The sequence below is a fragment of the Lampetra fluviatilis genome, chromosome 15 (assembly GCF_964198595.1).
Source record: "Lampetra fluviatilis chromosome 15, kcLamFluv1.1, whole genome shotgun sequence".
NCBI classification, from domain to species: Eukaryota; Metazoa; Chordata; class Hyperoartia; order Petromyzontiformes; family Petromyzontidae; genus Lampetra; species Lampetra fluviatilis.
The window spans coordinates 10542616-10565776 of NC_136289.1; the positions used below are offsets into that span (position 1 = coordinate 10542616).

General features: G+C 50.4%; 1 protein-coding gene across 1 annotated transcript in view; it reads right to left on the reverse strand.

Moving 5' to 3' along the window:
* Positions 1-16459: 16459 nt before the first annotated feature.
* The window catches only part of HAND2 (heart and neural crest derivatives expressed 2), a 46314-nt gene continuing 39612 nt past the window's right edge, over positions 16460-23161 (reverse strand). The window contains exon 4 of the mRNA XM_078863409.1: positions 16460-16567. Within this exon, the coding sequence (XP_078719535.1) occupies positions 16472-16567 (96 nt within the window). The 3' untranslated portion in view covers positions 16460-16471. The remainder of the gene's footprint in view (positions 16568-23161) is intronic.

The following is a 23161-nucleotide window of genomic DNA, read 5'->3' on the forward strand; positions in this document are numbered from 1 at the left end:
ACACACCCACACACACCCACACACCTACACACCCACACACCTACACACCCACACACCTACACACCCACACACCACACACGTACACACGTACACACCCACACACCTACACACACCACACACCCACACACGTACACACCACACACCCACACACCACACACACCCACACACCACACACACCAAACACACACACACCTACACACCCACGCACCCACACACCTACACACCTACACACCCACACACCACACACGTACACACGTACACACCCACACACCTACACACACCACACACCACACACACCCACACACCTACACACCCACGCACCCACACACCTACACACCTACATACCCACACACCACACACGTACACACGTACACACACCACACACACCCACACACCACACACACCACACACCCACACACCTACACACCCACGCACCCACACACCTACACACCTACACACCCACACACCACACACGTACACACGTACACACCCACACACCTACACACACCACACACCCACACACGTACACACCACACACCCACACACCACACACACCCACACACCACACACACCAAACACACACACACCCACACACGCGACACGCGCTGCATACGCGCGCGCACACGCAAATTCTAAGATAAAGACAAAATAACCCGCATAGCCTTAACAGACTGTTGGGGCAAGTGCGTGTTTGGGAATAGCATTTTTGAAGGCCCGAACGGCACGCGAGGGGGTGGGTGGCCAGCACCACGCCCGGCCGCCTTTGTCTCCCACGTGCCGACGTTTGTTGTTTAGCATCACACTCGGTACTAATTTAAGGCTGAGTCGACCTAGGGGAGGCCCAGGACTGTGTGATGATGCCGTGTGTGATGATGCCGTGTGTGATTGCACAGTGGTTGAAGATGCTGAGTGACGATGTGGACACGTGGTGCGTCATGATTGCTGGAGGTGACGATGACGATGATCATGATGACGACACGCGCACGATTCACCAGGGCGGCCGCGGGATCTTCGCTCGAACCTTTGCAACAGGCTGCTTATTACATGTGCTATGAAGAAGGGCAATTGCCCGAAACGTCAACTATTTTAGTTTTTTATTATTATGAATCCTTACTATTAATTAGTGTTCTTCACTAATTTTCAGTAGGACCGCCACACAGCACGAAGATGATGATGATGTTGATGTTGGTGTTTTCACCATTTGTGTCTTGTCGGGGTTCACCCGTCGTGGGCCCCACTGGAGGCCATCAGAGGCCGGCGGTGGCACCGCGGGCCTTGCAATGAAGAACACCGATGTCTCTTACCATCATCATCACCACCAAGGACGTCTTGTGACTTCAATGCGTTCGTCGTAGCAGAGAGGGGGGGGGGTAGGGGGGAGCTTTACGTTCGCTGCGCGGTCAGGGGCTTGCTAGGCGTTGGCGCGCGCGGGGTCCAACCCCGTCCGTGATCCTTTAATCTCGTAATGTGTCTCACTTTATTGAGCTGTGCGCGTGACGCTGAGACTCTGCGATGATCACGCCGGCTGCCTCAGAGCCTCCAGTTCGTTGGGAGCTTTGAGCGCGGCTGTAATCCCCGCACCGCCCCCCCCTCCCCCGTCTTCCCGTGGAGCCCCCCGCGTTTAAAAGGCATCGCTCTGCCGCGGTATGCGGCTCGCATCGTCAAAGTGGCCGTCGATCCACTCCGCGGTGACGTCGTCACAGCTGAGCCCCGACCGAGTTCGAGCCCAGGCCTCGGTGATGGTTGCGTTGCTTGTCGAGTTTCTGGCACGCCGCACGTGTCACAGACTTCACTTTTAAACAACTTTTATTGCCGCCAGCAGCAGCAACAGCACTGGAGGCGATTTCGATATGAAATACAAAGTCACCTGCAAATAAAGGAAAATAAACGCTACAAATCCACGCGCTGTGGCGCTAAAAGCACCGCGCACACCACTAAATAAAAGCCACGTGGTCGTGGTGGTCATCGCGGCCACGGGGAAAGAGACACGCTAACTCCAAATATACAGCAGCAGGCATCGTCAGGGTCGGGATCGAACCCACGACCTCCTGCGTAGCGGGTGATAGCGCGCGATGCGGTGACCGTTCGACGGCGAGCCAAACGCCGCCGCTGCTGCTACGAGGATGAGTGGAGGTCGAGCGATGGAAACGCGCGTTCGAGTCCCCTGAGAATCGGCCAAAGACGAACGGAATCGATGTCTGAGATGAGCTGTGTCGTTACGCGAACGTGGCGCCGTGCAAGCAGGGCTGTGACTCGAACAGGCTGATGTTTTAACACGTATGCGCGCGTGTGTGTATGCGTATATACATACCTACAACATGCAACGCAGAGCACACGAAGCGATGCGAAACGTGCGTGCTTACACTTTCTTTCTTTCGTACCTCCGATGAGCACGGTGGGCTACGCACTGGGCGAAATGTGACTTGAGCATGCACACACGCTGCTGCTGCTGCTTCAGCACGGAGTGCTGCTCGTGCTAGCGTCTTATATATCGCAGGCGGCGCGCATTACGCGTGTGACGCACACACATCGCTTTCTTATTCACAGATTTGCCGCACACACACACACAACAAAGACAAAGATCCCCCGTATAGCCTGTAACAGACTGTAGGGGCAAGTGCTGTTAGCGAGCACCTAGGAAGGCCGGAACTGCACATGAGGGGGTGGGTGGCCAGCATCACGCCCGGCCGCCTTTGTCTCCCCAGTGGCGATGTTTTCACATCGCACCGAGTACTCATTTTAGGTCCAGTCGACCTAGAGGAGGCCCGGGCCCGGTTCAGATAATCGTCACTGATGTTGGCCGTGAGCGGGAATCGAACCCGGGTCGCCAGGTTCGTAGCGCAGTGCACTAACCGCTGCACCACCGCTCCTCTCACACACAGACAGACACACAGACACACACACAGACACACACAGACAGACACGCACACACAGACAGACAGACACACACAGACAGACAGACACGCACACACAGGCAGACACAGAGAGACACACACAGACACACTAACTAATTTATAATTCTGTTCTTGTGCATGATGGCAGCAAGATGTTCAATGTCGAGGTCTGCTGGGCACGACGAGAGGAGCAGAGAGTTTCCCATTCCTCCTCCTTTGTGGTTTACACAGTGGTTCACGGTTTAAAGTTTGGATTGCATGGCTACAATGGCTCTTCCTGTGGCTTATCTGCAATATATTTGTGCATATCTACGACTGTCTCTCTCTCTCTGTAGCTCTACGAGTCTCTAAATAGCTTTATGGGTCTCAATATACATCTTCTGTGGGTGTCTGTGGGTTTCCTGCGTGGTCCGTAGTTTGGGTTTCACGTCCCACGATCGCTCTCCTGTGGCTTTAATATCTGTCATGTATATCGGTGCATCTCTCTGACTCTCTGTTTCTCTCTGTGTACCTCTACGAGTCTCTAAGTTTATCTGTGGGTCTCAAGATGTCTCTGCTGTGGTTGTCTGTGGGTTTACTGCGTGGTCCGGAGTTTGGGTTTCACGTCCCACGATCGCGCTCCTTTTGCTCGGCGTCTTTAAATGTTCCGTCCATGCAGGAGATGTCGCGTGTGGGCCAGCGCCTGATGTGTGCCGGCGGGTTGGGGTGGTTCCACGGCCGATGTCTCCCGGGAGGAGGGACGTCAAACTCCCAGGAGGTTTGCGATGTGTGCGTCTCCAACGAGGAGGTGGTGATTCTCTGAACGTCCGCGTTTGTTCCCACTCTGTTCGCCAGTAGCCACCACCACGGTCGGGGTGGTGCTGGTCACCCCCTCTCGTGTGCCGTGCCGGCCTTCATAGGTGCTCTTGCCCCAACAGTCTGTTAAGGCTATACGGGGGGTGGTGGTCTTTATCTTTGTGCGTGTGACCTAAACGTTTCACATTCAACTTCTGCTGTCGCGCCTTTACAGCTGCAGAGGCGGTGGTGCGTGTGGGGGAGCTGTGGGGTGGTGGGGGGAGGTTTGGAAATTGCCCGCGGTGCAGGAGGTTACACAAACTGGCCCCAGGGGCAGATCAGAGGGCACGGGGCCCTCGCATCCTCCCCCATTACCACTCCCATCACCCCCCTCCCCATCACCACTCCCACCCCCACCACCCTTCAAACCCCCCCCCCACGCCGCCGCTCACGCCACTCCGAGGAGAGTGGCGCCATCACTGACTCTGGGGTGTGATCACGTAGAGCTCGTTATGACGTAGAGCTCGTGATGACGTAGAGCTCGTGATGACGTAGAGCTCGTGATGACGTCAAGCTCGTGATGACGTAGAGCTCGTGATGATGTCAGGCTCGTGATGACGTAGAGCTCGTGATGACGTAGGGCTCGTGATGACGTAGGGCTCGTGATGACGTCAGGCTCGTGATGACGTAGAGCTCGTGATGACGTCAAGCTCGTGATGACGTAGAGCTCGTGATGACGTAGAGCTCGTGATGACGTAGAGCTCGTGATGACGTAGAGCTCGTGATGACGTAGAGCTCGTGATGACGTAGAGCTCGTGATGACGTAGGGCTCGTGATGACGTCAGGCTCGTGATGACGTAGAGCTCGTGATGACGTCAGGCTCGTGATGACGTAGAGCTCGTGATGACGTAGTGCTCGTGTGCGTGCGTGGACCTTCATCCAGCGGTGGGTTGAGCACGGCTGGTGGTGGTGATGATAGTGGAGAGCGGTGGAGCGGTGGCGCAATGGTTAGCGCACTGCGCCATGACAGAGGCATACAATCGGTGCAGGGTCTCCTGCTGGGTCGACTCAGCCATAAATTAACACCTGGTGACGTTTGTTTAATGTCAGCACCGGGGAGACAAAGGCGGCCGGGTGTTGGGGCTGACCCCACAAATGCCCTCTGCAGCGTGCCTGCCTTAATGGGTGCTCGCTCACGGCCCTTGTCCCAACAGCCTGTGCAGGTTACACGGGGGACTTTTGTCTCTGTGCGTCCACAAACTTTGACTCACGAATGCTGACGTCCCACCGCACCAGGTAGTCGTTTGAGGCTGAGTCAACCTAGGGGAGGTCCAGGACCGTTTCAGATAGAACTCGCGTCTGATGTTAGCCATTGCCTGGGGAATGAAACTCGCTAAAGGGCGTTTGGAAGTGGTGTTTCGACGGCAGTATGTGCTGTATGCATTGGGTTAATGTGCCTCCTGCAGCCACTAGAGGTCGCTAAAGTCACCGCAATGTTAAAACATCGATTAGTGCCAATCGATTAGCGATCGATCGTCAGCAGAGCGGCAATGAAAATCTATTTTGTCGTAACGAAAAGGATTTGATCGGGGAATTTTAAAAGCACTTGTGTAATAACTGTATATTTATGTTTGCAGATGTTTTTTCACAAACTTGATGTAGATTTTTTTTTAATTGTATTCATGATACACAGTTAAATACACCCATTTAAATATTACATTCCCGTTCACGGCCACCAACACCCAGTGACGATTATCTGAACCGGTCCTGAGCCTCCCTCCAAGGTTGACTCAGCCTCAAAACGAGTAACTGGTGCTGCGTGTAAACCTCGCCACTGGGGGAGACAAAGGCGGTCGGGACGTGGTGTGTCCGGCCTTTCACAGGTGGCCACGACGCAAACAGCAAATCGCCCCGACAAACCCGTCGAGACCGCCACGTGCCCGTGGCCTCCACGAGCTGCGAGCGTCGCCTCGCACACGCGACATCAGCAGCAGGCACCAGTTGGAACGCGCCGATCGTTTCATCTCGAGCTCTACGTCATCGCGAGCTCTACGTCATCACGAGCTCTACGTCATCACGAGCACTACGTCATCACGAGCTGTACGTCATCACGAGCTCTACGTCATCACGAGCCCTACGTCATCACGAGCTGTACGTCATCACGAGCTCTACGTCATCACGAGCTCTACGTCATCACGAGCTCTACGTCATCACGAGCCTGATGTCATCACGAGCTCTACGTCATCACGAGCCCTACGTCATCATGAGCTGTACGTCATCACGAGCTCTACGTCATCACGAGCCCTACGTCATCACGAGCTCTACGTCATCACGAGCTCTACGTCATCACGAGCTCTACGTCATCACGAGCTCTACGTCATCACGAGCCCGACGTCATCACGAGCTCTACGTCATCACGAGCTCTACGTCATCACGAGCTCTGCGTCATCACGAGCTCTGCGTCATCACGAGCTCCGCGTCATCACGAGCTCCACGTCATCACGAGCTCTACGTCATCACGAGCCCTGCGACATCTTGAGGCCTGCAACAAACATCACGTGCACGAATCTTCGCGATGAATTCAATGACAGCACGTGTTCTTTTTTTAAACATATATATTTAACAACGTAGAACGCGATGAGACACTTTTGTACATTTTAAATTAAAAACGACACGATACACGAACGTGACAAGAACAATGATAATGATTTTAACAGCGACTATAATCATTGTAACAACAACAACTGGTAACCACTGTTAGACACAACTAACATCAGAGCGGCAACCACATCAACCACAACACCCACAACACAGACTCACAACACAGACTCACAGTACAGACTCACAGTACAGACTCACAGTACAGACTCACAGTACAGACTCACAGTACAGATTTAAAGCTCCCTCGGCTCGCCACGCCTCTTCCGTTTCCGTTGCTGGCGGCCATGCCGATTGTGACGTCACGTCAGTCGTCATCGTCGTCGTCATAACGACCCGCGTGGGCAGACAGCCCGTAGTTGTCGAGCTGCACGTCCCGTCACGTGTGACCCACTTCCCCCCCACGTGGTGTGACGTCAACAAGCGTGCGCGAGCGAGAATCTGGAAAGAAAATCGCGGCCGTCGCATGCAACGGTTGCGACCAACAATGGCCTCAGCGTTGCACGTTCACTGGGGTGGTGAAGTATGGTCAATCGACCCCCCCCCACAGCTAAATGTGTTTACTTCGGAGTGAACGGGGGGGGGGGGGAGTATTTGATTGTAAAGTCAACAAATCCAATTCGCCGGTCATCTCGTAGTAACCTAGCGAGCAGCGGTCAAACCCGTTCATCGATTCATTATCGATCAACGCCGATTTCCCCAGCCTGACGATAATAACCCGCGGTTCGTATCCCGCGTGCAACGTGCGTTGCGTGAGCCGCAACGCTAACTGAATAATCGATTAATTAATCGAATAGAGAGGGCGGTCGAGGGGGTGGGAGAGACAGTAAATCGTGAAACTCCCAACTTGATGTACTGTATTTCAAAGTACTATTACTGTACGGGGTGATCCATGTATAGTTACCCCGCTACTACTCGCTACATTTGTGCGTTTAGAATGAAACACAAATACAACTCAACACGTTCATCAATAACACTGCTGATTTAAAATAAAATAAAAAATTCGACGTTTCGGTTCCCGGCCCTTCTGCATAGCAGATATTATTAATGGAGGCCAGAGAGATTTCGATTTCAAGCTTTCGTGACTGCAGGGATTCATCTTTTTGGTTCTTTCGGTAAAGTCACGTAGAAGGGAAATAATAAAATAATAAAAATAAAACACAATAAAATTTCGATGTAAAGCTTTCGTGACTGCAGGGATTCATCTTCTTGGTTCTTTCGGTAAAGTCACGTAGAAGGGAAATAATAAAATAATAAAAAATAAAACAATAAAATTTCGATGTAAAGCTTTCGTGACTGCAGGGATTCATCTTCTTGGTTCTTTCGGTAAAGTCACGTAGAAGGGAAATAATAAAATAATAACATTCAGACTGTCTTCTGGACAGACCTGTTCTTCACCTGAGGACGGCTGCTTGCGTTGTGGCCGAAACGTCGTGAGAATTATTTTATTATGGTTTATTTTTATTATTTTATTATTTCCATTCTACGTGACTTTACCGAAAGAACCAAGAAGGCCAGAGAGACTTCGTTAATAGGAGCCGGAGGCTGCGCTCTTAGACGAGATATGCACCTGCCTGGGCCCTGGTGGAAAAGGAAACGCCAATAATGTACTGGAGATTTAATGGTCCTAACTTGGTAACAACTCGGAACGGCGTGAACAGAATAGACATTTTGTTTTAAACAGGGCAAAGGATGTGCACGTGAATACGCGTGCGGAGTAACTTGCAAGTGTGTTTAAATCGGAGAGGGCTTCCGAAACATCACACGGTCGTTTTACTCCACCAAAGCGCGTACACCTCCCCCCCCCCCCAAAAAAAAGTATATGCGGAACAACGCTGCATTGTGGGAAAACTCGCGTCGGAATCAATCGGAGCGATGCATGGGGCCAAACGCGGGCAGCAGCTAAAGCAGTGACTCCTTGACTGCAGCCTTGCACCCGTAATTTGTTCCTCAATCGTAAATTTTTCTACAAAGTTCATAAATACGTAGGGTTTATTATTTGGTTCTTTCGGTTAAGTCACGTCTAAAGATAAAATAATAAATTAAATTTAAATTAAATTAAATTAAATTTATTATTTTATCTTTAGACGTGACTTAACCGAAAGAACCAAATAATAATTCCTGCAGTCACGAAAGTTCTAAAAATACGTAGGGTTTGATGAAACAAAGTAAGTTGTATTCATTTACGTTATTTAATTTCACCTTTATTTAACCAGGTAGTAAACGCTTAATGTGTGTTTCGATGCTTTACCTTTTTAAAAAAGATTGCCCACGTCTCGCACCCCCAGAAAGGGCATCTCGCGCACCCCCACGATAAGAACCACTGGTCTAGAAGCATCCAGCAGCATCCCCATGCCCTTGTGCGATGACGCTACGCCGAGGCAGCCTGTCACAGCGGCTGATTCCTACTCGCTCGACGGAGTTTCGTTCACTCGATCGCATTATTTCCAATTCGCGTCCGCGTTATATATATGAAGTGTGTTCCCCGATGCATTCATCATCGCGTTATATCCAATTCCCGTTGTGAGAACAACACGTGGCGTTCTAGGAGAACAAGACTGTCATTTATCGACTTGCTTACTCATTTCTCTACTTTGCACTCGCATCGTGTTGATGTCACCTGATGACCCCCCCCCCCCACCCCCAAACTGGACGTCTGCTAACAAAAAAAGCTTAATAGCTCATCGGATTCCTCCAGGATAAATAATGATTGTGATAAATGGATCATCCCGTACGCTCAGAATCGCACATCACAGAGCAAAGATAATGCACGGGTACCGTTCACGGCCGTGTGATGAATACGTCTGAACATTTCCAGCGACATCAGCGGGCGCAATAACTTATACGTTTATATATATAGTTTTTTTTAAACCACACACAACAACAACGATTATGGAATGACATTAATGTATCCGTCGTGTTGTCGCGAGCTGCTGGACTTCCTTCATTTAACAGTCGACGGGACACGGAAACAACATCCTCCCTTTGACGAACAAACAAATACCGTGAGATTTTAGCGTTTTCTTTTTACATTGCACGATAAACGAACGTGGACTTTGGTGTAATAATCATCGTCGTCATCATCATCATTATCGTCGTCATCATCATCGTCATCATCATCGTCATTATCATCATCATCATCGTCGTCATCATCATCGTCGTCATCATTGTCGTCATCATCATTATCATCATCATCGTCATCATCATCGTCGTCATCATCATTATCATCATCATCATCGTCATCATCATTATCATTGGCAGCATCATCATCATCCGCCCTGCAGTACGCAGGCAGTGTCCGTATATAGTTATCGAGTCATCTCGACAAATGATTTGGTGATGCTGATGATACAGCTGATGCTGTTGCTGCTGCCTTTGGCAGTGGTGCACAAGCAAATTTAACAACAACAACAATAATCAACACGCCAGTCAATAACACCGTGGCGTTCAAAAAAATACCTAATCAGCAACGTTTCGGTCAATTGCCCTTCTTCACAGCACGTCGCCGATATGATATTATATTTTAGTTGTTTTAAGTCGGTGTCGTTAACGAAGATGTCGAGTCGTCACTTCGAGCCAGCCACGGATTGGGTTCACATCCCCAACTGCGGATCGAGAATCTTACCTCCCCTGCACCCCCCCCCGCCCCAAATCAAACAAATCATAAACTTTATTTAAACTTAATTCTAGATATTGAAGCTTTCGTGACTGCAAGGATTCACATTCTTAGGTTTTTTCGGTAAAGTCACCGTGTAGGTAAAACATTAAAATTAATCAAAGTAAAATAAAATAAAAATCACGACGTTTCGGAGGCAACACAAGCTTCCGTCTTCAGGTGGAACCGTCACAGCCACGACAGCTGTATCAAGTATGTTTTAACTACGTGACTTTATTTAAACTGCAGGAGGAAGCCGATGAGCTATGAAGTTTTTGTTCACAGATGTCCCGCGTGATGATTTCGGTGACGCTGCTGCTGCTGCTGCGTTAGTGGTGGTGCTTCTGCGCAGCTGATCAATAACAACTCGACTCCGCACACTCATCAATTCCAACACTGTTGTGTGTGTGTGGCCTCAATAGGAGAACCTATCATAGGCGACGTTTCGGTGTCACGAACCTTCTACAGTTCGTAGCGCATGAACAATACACGGTTAGAGCAATTGCCCTTATTTATAGTACGCGGAGAAGGGTCATTGCCCGAAACGTCGCCTGTTATATATTTATCCTATTAAGGCACGCAGTGGTATTGACGAATGTGTTGAGTGGTTGTCATTCCAAAAATCGATTATAATCGACTAGATATGATTATATATCGTTTTGTTATCATCTTGTCGGTATTGTTTTATTTAAAAAAAGGCATTTCTATTCCGGTTGTATACTTTGGTTTGCACCATTAGCCTCGATGTAACATTGGTACGTCATTTAATTAACGAATAAAGTCTCGTAGTCTTGGTTCTTTCGGTAAAGTCACGTAGAAGGGAAATAATAAAACAATATAAATATAAAACAATAACAATTCTCACGACGTTTCGACTGCAACACAAGCAATCATCATCAGGTGTGAAATCCACAGCAAGAAAGTTTCTTGATGTGGATTTCAGTCGAAACGTCGTGAGAATTGTTATTGTTTTATATTAATATTATTTTATTATTTCCCTTCTACGTGACTTTACCGAAAGAACCAAAAATATGAATCCCTGCAGTCACGAAAGCTTTAAATCAGAATAAAGTCCCGTATAGTATCGATTAATCGACGCGTCGTTACACACCAAAGACGTCCCACTCACTATCCCGCCCTATCGGAATGACCGAATGAATCGAGTGGATGCTCTCATCAAGACGACCACCGTTAACAAGCCCTCTCCCACGAAGCTGCAATCACCGAACACTTATGGATGGACTGACCCCGCCATGGCAACGTGGAATTGTCCAATACCCTGCCTCAAGGCCACCGACGGAAATATTCGCCGTCCCGTTGCTCCTCCGAGCTTCTTGAGTTGAAAACGTATCGACGGATTCCTCGCTATTGTTCGTGAATTGTAATAAAATTAATAATGTTGATTTTTGTGATTTTTGTTTCACTTGTACCGCCACCGCCGCAGCACAGAGTTCATTCGCTCTCGAACAGAGAGAGACACAGAGGACGACTCAGAGAGAGAGAGAGAGACAGAGGACGACTCAGAGAGAGACAGAGGACGACTCAGAGAGAGAGGACAACTCAGAGAGAGAGGACGACTCAGAGAGAGAGAGGGGACGACTCAGAGAGAGAGAGAGGACGACTCAGAGAGAGGACGACTCAGAGAGAGAGACAGAGGACGACTCAGAGAGAGAGACAGAGGACGACTCAGAGAGAGAGACAGAGGACGACTCAGAGAGAGAGAAGACGACTCAGAGAGACACAGAGGACGACTCAGAGAGAGAGAGACAGAGGACGACTCAGAGAGAGAGACAGAGGACGACTCAGAGAGAGAGAGACAGAGGACGACTCAGAGAGAGAGACAGAGGACGACTCAGAGAGACACAGAGGACGACTCAGAGAGAGAGAGACAGAGGACGACTCAGAGAGAGAGACAGAGGACGACTCAGAGAGAGAGAGGACGACTCAGAGAGAGGGGACGACTCAGAGAGAGACAGAGGACGACTCAGAGAGAGACAGAGGACAACTCAGAGAGAGAGAGACAGAGGACGACTCAGAGAGAGAGAGGCAGAGGACGACTCAGAGAGACACAGAGGACGACTCAGAGAGAGAGGTGGGGGACGACTCAGAATAAGCAGGAACCACAGACGAGGAGCGGGAAGGCAGCGGCACTCGCAGCCACAGTTGCCCAAGCTCTGCTGCCCTCTCTCTATATCAAAGTGTTTGCACGTTGCAGGAAACTGCAGCTGTCGGAAAGACGACACACGAATGGATGGAGCAGGTGGAGTCCACCACATTGCTGCTGCTGCCGTGTTCCGCGTTCTCCTGAGCAGGTCATCTTAGACGCCTACGGCAAGGGAGTTTCACAACTTCTCTCTGTGTGTGTGTGCTCCAACAACCCCCACTGCTGCCTCCACACAGTGCTGGATTACAGAGAAACACGCACGTAGCCATCACCACCATCACCACCATCACCATCACCACCACCACCATCACCACCATCACCACCACCATCACCACCACCATCACCAACATCACCACCACCACCATCACCACCATCACCACCACCACCATCACCACCATCACCACCACCATCACCACCACCATAACCACCATCACCACCATCATCACCATCACCATCATCACCATCACCACCATCATCATCACCACCATCACCATCATCACCATCACCACCATCATCACCATCATCACCATCACCACCATCATCATCACCACCATCACCATCACTACCATCACCACCACCATCACCACCATCACTACCACCACCACCATCACCACCACCATCACCACCATCACCACCACCATCACCACCACCACCATCACCACCACCACCATAACCACCACCATCACCACCACCACCACCACCATCATCACCACCACCACCATCACCACCATCACCACCACCATCACCACCACCACCATCACCACCAACCGCTGCGCGTTGTAGAATCGAGCACAAATTGTCCGCCGCCAACACGTGACACTTCCTCCACCCCACGCCACGCCACGCACGTGTCATCGTGTCGTCGTGTCGCCGCCACAGACGCGTGCCACTCCGACCCCGCGACGCACCGACGCACCGTTCGACGACGTCAAGCATCTGACGAGAAAACGAAAGAAATCGACCGGCCGATGCGCGTGGTCACCGTCGAACGCAAAGGCGACATTGTCGGTCAAGCTCGACAAAGGGGATAAATGTGTCGTCTTGTTGTGTAGAGGGGGGGATGGGGGCGAGATGTCTCAAGGCGCGCAAAAAGTCGTGATTGGTGATCGTCATTCGGAACGGTCGGGGAGGGGAATTGGAGGTGGAGCGGTGGGGACACGGGAGCTGTGCAGTGCGGTGTGTACGGCGTGGTGTGTACACAGTCACATACACACACAGTCACATACACACAGACACACAGAGTTACACACACACACACAGACACACACAGTCACACAGTCACACACAGTCACACACACAGACACACACACAGACACACACACACACAGACACACAGAGTCACACAGACACACACAGTCACACACACACAGACACACACACACAGTCACACACACAGACACACACACACACACAGACACACACACACACAGACACACACACACAAGCGCCTGAACGCAACGCGAATTGAGAATGTGGCAATCTGCGTCATCTACACATACACACGTGGCTTGGCTGTCAATTGAGTACGAAGGTGATGATGACTGTGACATCGTGACATAGAGGCGAGTGAATTTGCGTGAGAGTGTGCATGTGTGTGTGAGCGCGTGTAAGTATATGCACGATGGTAATGATGATGATTGTAATGATGTGGGGAGCGGCAGTGTAGCGGTTAGAGCGCTGCGCTACGAATCCGGCGACCCAAAACTGTTGTTGTTGTTGTTGTGTTTAGATTGTTGTTGTTTAGTTTGTTGTCCTTCCCCCCTCACCTCCGATTAGCAAGGTTGGCTACGTACGGTGCGAAAGAAGTTCAACATACTGTACATACATACGCGAGTTCGATTCCCGCTCGCGGTCAACACCAGTGACGATTATCTGAACCGGTCCTGGGCCTCCCCTAGGTCGACTCAGCCACAACTGAGTACCTGGTTGCGGTGTGTAGTAAACATCGCCACTGGGGAGACAAAGGCGGCCGGGCGTGGTGCTGGCCACCCACCCCCTCGTGTACCGTGCCGGTCTTCATAGGTGCTCGCTAACAGCACTTGACCAAAGAGTCTGCTCAGGCTATACGGGGGATCTTTGTCTTTGTCTCTGCACGATTGTAATGATGATGCTGATTGTAATGATGATGATTTATTACTGTAATGATGCAAATTATGATGCGAAACGTGGGTGGAATACAATTTTAATGTGGGCACATTGAAATATTTACAAATCCATCGATCGATTTTCGATTTAAAACCAGGTGAAGTGATTTGCAGCGTGTGCGTGTGTGTTTTAAGGCGTGTGTGCGTTTCTACTGAGTACGGTATATATGTGTGTGTGCGTTTGCGTGTGCGCTGTATGCGTGTTCACGTGCATACATGTGCATGCGCGTGTGCGCCGCGTGTAAATCGTGTTCAAGTAGATACGTGTGTGCGTTCTGAACCTGCCCCAGAAGTTTGGCCTTTGTATCATCCGTATGTATTAATGTGGCGCGCAGGCGCGCGTGTATGTGTATGCATGCGTATTGTGTATGTTTGTGTAAGTTTGTGTGGTATATCCGAGCATGTGCCTGCATATATCGGCCGGATGCACACTTATGAACCGAGTTCACAAAGAACTGAGCTCTAACCCCGAAACCGACACAGATTAAAAAAAAACATCAAATACATCAACAACAACAAAACTAAATTCCCCGCAGACAGCATCACCGCGTCATCTCTGCGACCAACTCCGCGATTGAGGTAGCGTACACACACACAACAACAAAGACAAAGATCCCCCTCGTAGCCTTGAACAGGCTATTTGGGGCAAGTGCTACTAGCGAGCACCTATGAAGGCCGGGCAAGGCACACGAGGGGGGTGGGTGGCCAGCACCACGCCCGGCCGCCTTTGTCTCCCCGGTGACAATGTTTACACAACGCACCGGGTACTCATTTGAGGCTGAGTCGACCTAGGGGAGGCCCAGTTCATACTAATCGTCACCCGGCGTTGACCGCGAGCGGGAATCGAACTCGGGCCGCCGGGTTCGTAGCACGGCGCGCGAACCTGTGTGCCCCACCGCTCTCCACTCACGCACACTTACACACACTTACACACACTTACACACACTTACACACACACACTTACACACACACACACTTACACACTTACACACACTTACACACACACACACTTACACACACACTCACGCACACTTACACACACACACACTTACACACACACACTTACACACACACACTTACACACACACTCACGCACACTTACACACACACACACTTACACACACTTACACACACACACTTACACATACACACGCACACACACACTTACGCACACACACACTTACACACACACACTTACACACACACACTTACACACACTTACACACACACACTTACGCACACACACACTTACGCACACACACACTTACACACACACACTTACACACACTTACACACACACACTTACACATACACACTTACGCACACTTACACACACACTTACACACACACTTACACACACTTACGCACACTTACACACACGCACGCATATTCATACCGCCGCACGTGACCTTCCTTAGCAGAGGAGTTCGTGAGGCTGCCTTTTGCCAGGCGGGGTTCATGGTGCAAGGAATTAAATGGAGCGGGGGGGGGGGGGCACGTGTCCAAATCCCCCCCCCCCCCCCCCCCCGTCAAACCCACCCTACACTCTTCGTAGCCCCAGCGTCTTCTCGGGTCTCTCCAGGGGCATGCGGAGCACCGGCGCAGTTGCACCGCCTGCGCACTTCAAAGCAAGTCACTGGCCGCTGCAGCCGCCGCTGGGAGACCTGAGCCGCAGAGGGTCTTGATGCACAACTGCAGACGAGAAGGCGGCAGCAGCGGCGGTGGTGGCGGTGGTGGCATCGCAGTTGTGGTCGTGGTTGTCGCATTTGGCCGCGGGCCACAGTGGCGGCCCTCACAGGTGCCCGCTACTCGCTCGCAGCCACTTGCCCCAACAGTCTGTTGGAGGCCACACGGGGCTAGTATTGGGGGGGGGGGGGGGGGGGGGCTTTGTCTCTGTCCGCTATGTGGCCGTGCGGAGCGGTAGGTTTGCGACCCGAGTTCCATTTCCCGCGCTCACGGCCAACGTGCGGCGAGGAATACCCGAACCTCGGTCCTGGGCCTCTCCTCGCTTGCCACGGATAAGTTTGGTCGCGAAAGCCCGACGCGTTGGGGGTGGGGGGGTTGTTGGTCTCTGTCTTGGCTTTGCTGGAGGGCAGCAGGGGGTAGGGTGGGTGGTGGTGGGAGGGGGGTAGGGTGGGTGGTGGTGGGAGGGGGGTAGGGTGGAGGTGGGGGGGTGAAGGGGTCATTGGAACTCGAGTGCCCACACGTGCTGAGGCCACCCCGTGCGTCCTTTGCTCTTCCTCTCGGCGCTGCTCGCCGCTCCGCGCTTTATCTCGTCCTGCTGCGCGCGGAGAGAGCCACAACAACAACAACAATAATAAACAAACATCTCGTGGCCGTTACACCACCGCCCGCCCGCCCGCCCGGCGCACAAAGACACAGGCAAAGATCACCCGGATAGCCTTGAGCAGGCTGTTTTGGGGAGGAGGGCAAGTGCTGTTCGCGAGTGGCATCGAACGGATGAGGCTCACAACGAAGGAACCGCGTCCCGGCCGTCTTTGTCTCCCTGGTGGCGACGTTCATCTCAGACTCAGAATATTTAATTTAGACAGCAGGAGGAATCCGATAGGCTGTAAAGCTCTTTAACCCATCGCACACCCAGGTACTTGACTCGTCATTCGAGTAGCCGGTGCGATGTCAACACACACACGTAGATATACACACGAGCAGATACACAGGTAATGATGCCTTGGTAGGTTTTGCGTGGGACGATGGGGATGGTTTGGTTTTATTTGCAGTTGTTTCCTGGAGATTTGTTCACCATTCTTATATTTTTGCACTGCTATTGTGCTTTTGTGCTGTTGTTGTAACGTCCTTACCCCGTGCTCCCACTGGGCATCTGTGAAAAAAGAGCTTTGTTGCTCATCGGATTCCTCCAGCAGTATAAATATATATTCTGATTCACTTAGATACAGATAACTACACGTTCATACACAAACATATACATGCAGATGCGCACACACACACAGATACACGCACATATACATGCATAAATACACATATAGAAACACATACACACGTAAATACACATCTAGAAACACACACAGATACACATAGGTACAAACGCTAAGATCACAAACGCACACATACAAAAACACACATATATACACAAAGACAAAGATCCCCCGTGTAGCCATCGGAGACATTGTGGGCAAGTGCTATTAGCGAGTAGCACTAACACCACTCCCGGCCGCCTTTGTCTCCCCAGCGCTGATATTTTACTGCACCGGGAGGCACTTATTTAAGGCTGAGTCGACCTATGAGAAGGCCCAGGACTGGTACAAATATCTGCCAATGTTGTTGGTTTGTGAGCGGGAATCGAACTCGGGTCGTCTGGTTTACAGCGCAGTGTGCTAACCACTACACCACCGCTCTCCATATAATATATTTCATACACACACACATGCAAGCGTGTGTGCGTGTGTGTGTGATTAGTGTACTTGCCCCAAGAGTCTGTTAAAGGCTATACGGGAGATCTTTGTCTCTGTTAGGAATATCTCGTGGTGTTCCCATTATTGTTTGTCTAACAATTGCACTCCACCTCTGCTTTTGAGGATCACTCCGGGAAATTCTACAGCTCTCGCGTCTATGAGAAAACAGCCCTGGAGAAAATGACTTCAAAGAACTGCAACGGCACATTGATTTTTGGGCCACCCAGTAAAATAACCCTGTGTCCTGAATTTTGGGCCACCCAGTCTAATAACCCTATGTGTCCTAACTTTTGGGCCAGCCAGCACAACAACCCACAACTACAACACCCAACAAAGAGCGACAACAAAACGACTAAAACCTCCACGCCATAACAAAAAAACCACGCGAAAAGACACTTTTTGTCGTTGTCAACTGGACGTGGAAACCAGTTTAATCACGGTGATGAATGCCAACACCATCAATCCCCCGATGCTGTCACGCGCTTCCGCAACAGACGTCTGTCTAACTCACGCGGCCACACAGCTCACTCATAGCTGGCAGCACTAGCAGCACAAGCGGCAGCGGTGGTAGCAGCTATCGTGAGCCGATCCCCTCCCCGTTCGCAGACACGCTCAGCCAAAACTCAGAGGCCACCATAAATCTGGCTGTGTTTTGATTTCCTTGAGCCATCGGGCGCCCGTTGCAACAAACTCCATCGCCGTTAAAGCAACCCCCCTCCCCTCCCCCCCACCACCGCTTACGGAGAATTATCGCTGCAAGTCTCTATAGGTGTGGGGCAGCTTCTCCTGCCCCCTCCCCCACAGCCCCCCACCCCCTCCCCCGCCAGGGGGTCACGGGGTCAATGTTAGAGTTTGTGCTCCGGACCGTGACCCAAGTGAGTAACCGCTTTTCTAGCGGTAAATCCAAGACGCCTCTGTGCATTTCCTCCGTCTACGTTCGGCTACACGGGGATAGTACGTGCGTACGTAAGCATCGTGCGTGTGTGTGTGTTGAACTTCTCTCGCGCCGACCGCGCTAATCGGAGGTGCGGGGAGAAGGGCAAAAAAATACTAAAACACAAAAAGCAATTGGGTGACGCCCGATATGCGTGCCGTACACTGCCAGAGTGTGCAGAGACACAATCATAAATCAAATTTCGATTTAAAGCTGTCATGAGTGCAAGGATTCATCTTCTTGGTTCTTTCGGTAAAGTCACGTAGAAGGGCGATAATAAAATAATAAAAATAAAACATAATAAAATAATTCTCACGACGTTTCGGCCACAACGCAAGCAGCCGTCCTCAGGTGGAGAACAGGTCTGTCGAGAAGACAGAGTCTGAATGACACACCCCAGGCTTGTAGCGTCTATTTAGACCTGTTCTCCACCTGAGGACGGCTGCCTGCGTTGTGGCCGAAACGTCGTGAGAATTATTTTATTATGTTTTATTTTTATTATTTTATTATTTCCATTCTACGTGATGACTTTACTGAAAGAACCAAGAAGAAGAATCATAAATCATTTACTGGCCTCGACAAGTCACGGCTGGATGAAGGCCTCTCTCCGCACCGTGTCGGTCGCTGGCGTTGTTCTACCTTACTTCGCCGCGCTGGTCAGCACACATCGACAGCGCTGAATACGATGTTTACAATAACGAGAAGCGAGCCCACCACAATATACACACACCTCCTTTGCGGAGGGATATGAAGCGTAAATAACCTCGCTCGCAGCGGCTTCGCACATAAGACACATTCAGACTTACATAAGACACATTCAGACTTACATGAGACACATTCAGACTTACATAAGACACATTCAGACTTACATAAGACACATTCAGACTTACATAAGACACATTCAGACTTACATGAGACACATTCAGACTTACATAAGACACATTCAGACTTACATGAGACACATTCAGACTTACATAAGACACATTCAGACTTACATGAGACACATTTAGACTTACATGAGACACATTCAGACTTACATGAGACACATTCAGACTTACATAAGACACATTCAGACTTACATGAGACACATTCAGACTTACATAAGACACATTCAGACTTACATGAGACACATTTAGACTTACATGAGACACATTCAGACTTACATAAGACACATTCGGACTTACACAAGACACATTCAGACTTACATAAGACACATTCAGACTTACATAAGACGCATTTAGACTTACTCATGGGAACCTATCGGCGCAGATTGAGACCCGTAGATTCACAACCAAACCCACAGACTCACACAGAGAAACCCATCGACTCGCACAGAGAAACCCATCGACTCGCACAGAGAAACCCACAGACTCACACAGAGAAACCCACAGACTCACACAGAGAAACCCACAGACTCACACAGAGAAACCCATAGACTCGCACAGAGAAACCCACAGACTCGCACAGAGAAACCCACAGACTCGCACAGAGAAACCCATCGACTCACACAGAGAAACCCATCGACTCACACAGAGAAACCCATCGACTCGCACAGAGAAACCCATCGACTCGCACAGAGAAACCCACAGACTCACACAGAGAAACCCACAGACTCACACAGAGAAACCCACAGACTCACACAGAGAAACCCATATACTAGCACAGAGAAACCCACAGACTGGCACAGAGAAACCCACAGACTCACACAGAGAAACCCATCGACTCGCACAGAGAAACCCATAGACTCGCACAGAGAAACCCATCGACTCACACAGAGAAACCCACAGACTCACACAGAGAAACCCATCGACTCACACAGAGAAACCCACAGACTCACACAGAGAAACCCACAGACTCACACAGAGAAACCCATCGACTCACACAGAGAAACCCACAGACTCACACAGAGAAACCCATCGACTCGCACAGAGAAACCCATCGACTCACACAGATAAACCCACAGACTCACACAGAGAAACCCATCGACTCACACATAGAAACCCACATACTCACACAGAGAAACCCATCGACTCACACAGAGAAACCCACCGACTCACACAGAGAAACCCATCGACTCACACAGAGAAACCCATCGACTCACACAGAGAAACCCATCGACTCGCACAGAGAAACCCACAGACTCGCACAGAGAACCCCATCGACTCGCACAGAGAAACCCACAGACTCGCACAGAGAAACCCATAGACTCGCACAGAGAAACCCAAGTGACAATCCGCAGTGTTCTGACACCGTCTGACTTCGTCTCTGGCCTGGTGGGAGCTCGGCAACACGCGACATCGGACCCTGGCTGGAAAAAAAAACAAAAAACCCCAAAACGGAAGTCATTGCCTCCTCGACCTGGTGCCACGAAAACCGCCACTGGAGGATTGGGGGGCGAGGGCCTCTTTTTTGCCAACTCCTCCAAACACGAGATAAATTCGCAGCCATGCAAATCTCTGGCTCACGCCACTGCTGATCAGAAATCAATCAGAAGCTGTCTTGATCCTGGAGAGCTGTGGAGCTCTGTGTCACCGATGTCCAGTTGGGGCACGGGGTCAGAAAGTCACAAGAAAGAAACAATGCCAAACTAAAATAAACGATGGGAGTGTAAAGTATAGGAAATGTAAGCAAATCACTAGACGTAAATTCATAAAAAATAAATAAAGTTTCTAATTTACAATGGCACAGGTATATCAATTGTCAGGGTTGGGCAAGGCAGCAAAACAACAGCAAAAGGAGTCTCAGACGACACCATGACAACACACAGTCCTCAATGCAATTTGCACGTGAACATTTGAACTTTCAAAAGTTACACGGGGCAAGGACAAAAGGGGCCTTCACTACGATGGAGCTCCAGAGAGTCCCTCAAAGAGTTGATGTTGTACGGATATCTCGCCTATTCTTCCCACACAGTTTGTTGTGGTACAGAGTTAGCCTGATAACTTTAATCTAAATTGTCTTATGGTTGTTATTGTTTGACCTGCATCCCACTGGGATCTTTGCACACAGCGTTGAAATGCGGTGTTTTTTTCTGGAAGACTTTGCAGTTTTTTCCTGGATTTTTCTGTTGCGTGCAGTCACTTTAAGATGTTTCTTGTTCATGTTTTTGTTTTGTTGCGGTTGCACCCGAGTCAAGATCCGCATTGCTCACAGGGTTATACTAATGCAACTGAAACTGAAAACACACTGGGCCAGACGTCTTGAAAAGATGAGCCACCCACACTTTATCCCACCAGACGCAACCTGCCGAGTCGACTAACCGTTAAACAAATGTTTATTTGGCCAGGTAAGGCCCACACTGAGCTACGTGGCTCTTTTTCAGAAGCGACCTCGCCACAAATGATAGCTCAACGAAGTGGCTTTGTCATCACGTGGAAATTTATAGCGGCCAAATACTCTGAACGCACGACGTTGACTCTAAATATGGAGGGGAAAAGCAGAAGGACCGGAAAAAAATCCATGCGACCATGGGGAGAACATACAAAGTCTAAATATACAGCAGCAGGCAGCAGGGTCGGGATCGAACCCACGACCTCCAGCATACCAGGCGAGGTAGTTAACATCTCAAAGCCACCGTGATGATGATGATGAGAGAGCGAGAGACACGCAAACTCCAAATATACAGCAGCAGGCGTCAGGGTCGGAATCGAACCCACGACCTCCTGCATACCAGGCGAGGTAGTTAACATCTCAAAGCCACCGTGATGATGATGATGAGAGAGTGAGAGACACGCAAACTCCAAATATACAGCAGCAGGCGTCAGGGTCGGAATCAAACCCACGACCTCCTGCGTACCAGGCGAGGTAGTTAACATCTCCTAGCCACCGTGATGATGATGATGAGAGAGCGAGAGACACGCAAACTCCAAATATACAGCAGCAGGCGTCAGGGTCGGAATCGAACCCACGACCTCCTGTATACCAGGCGAGGTAGTTAACATCTCCTAGCCACCGTGATGATGATGATGAGGAGAGAGCGAGAGACACGCAAACTCCAAATATACAGCAGCAGGCGTCAGGGTCGGAATCGAACCCACAACCTCCTTCATACCAGGCGAGGTAGTTAACATATTCTAGCCACCGTGATGATGATGATGAGAGAGTGAGAGACACGCAAACTCCAAATATACAGCAGCAGGCGTCAAGGTCGGGATCGAACCCACGATCTCCAGCATACCAGGCAAGGTAGTTAACATCTCCTAGCCACCGTGATGATGATGATGAGAGAGCGAGAGACACGCAAACTCCAAATATACAGCAGCAGGCGTCAGGGTCGGGATCGAATCCACGACCTCCTGCATACCAGGCGAGGTAGTTAACATCTCAAAGCCACCGTGATGATGATGATGAGAGAGCGAGAGACACGCAAACTCCAAATATACAGCAGCAGGCGACAGGGTCGGGATCGAACCCACGACCTCCTGCATACCAGGCGAGGTAGTTAACATCTCGCCCGTTGGGCAGGCAAAGGAGAGGGGAGGGAGGGGAGTGCTTAGGAGACTCCGAC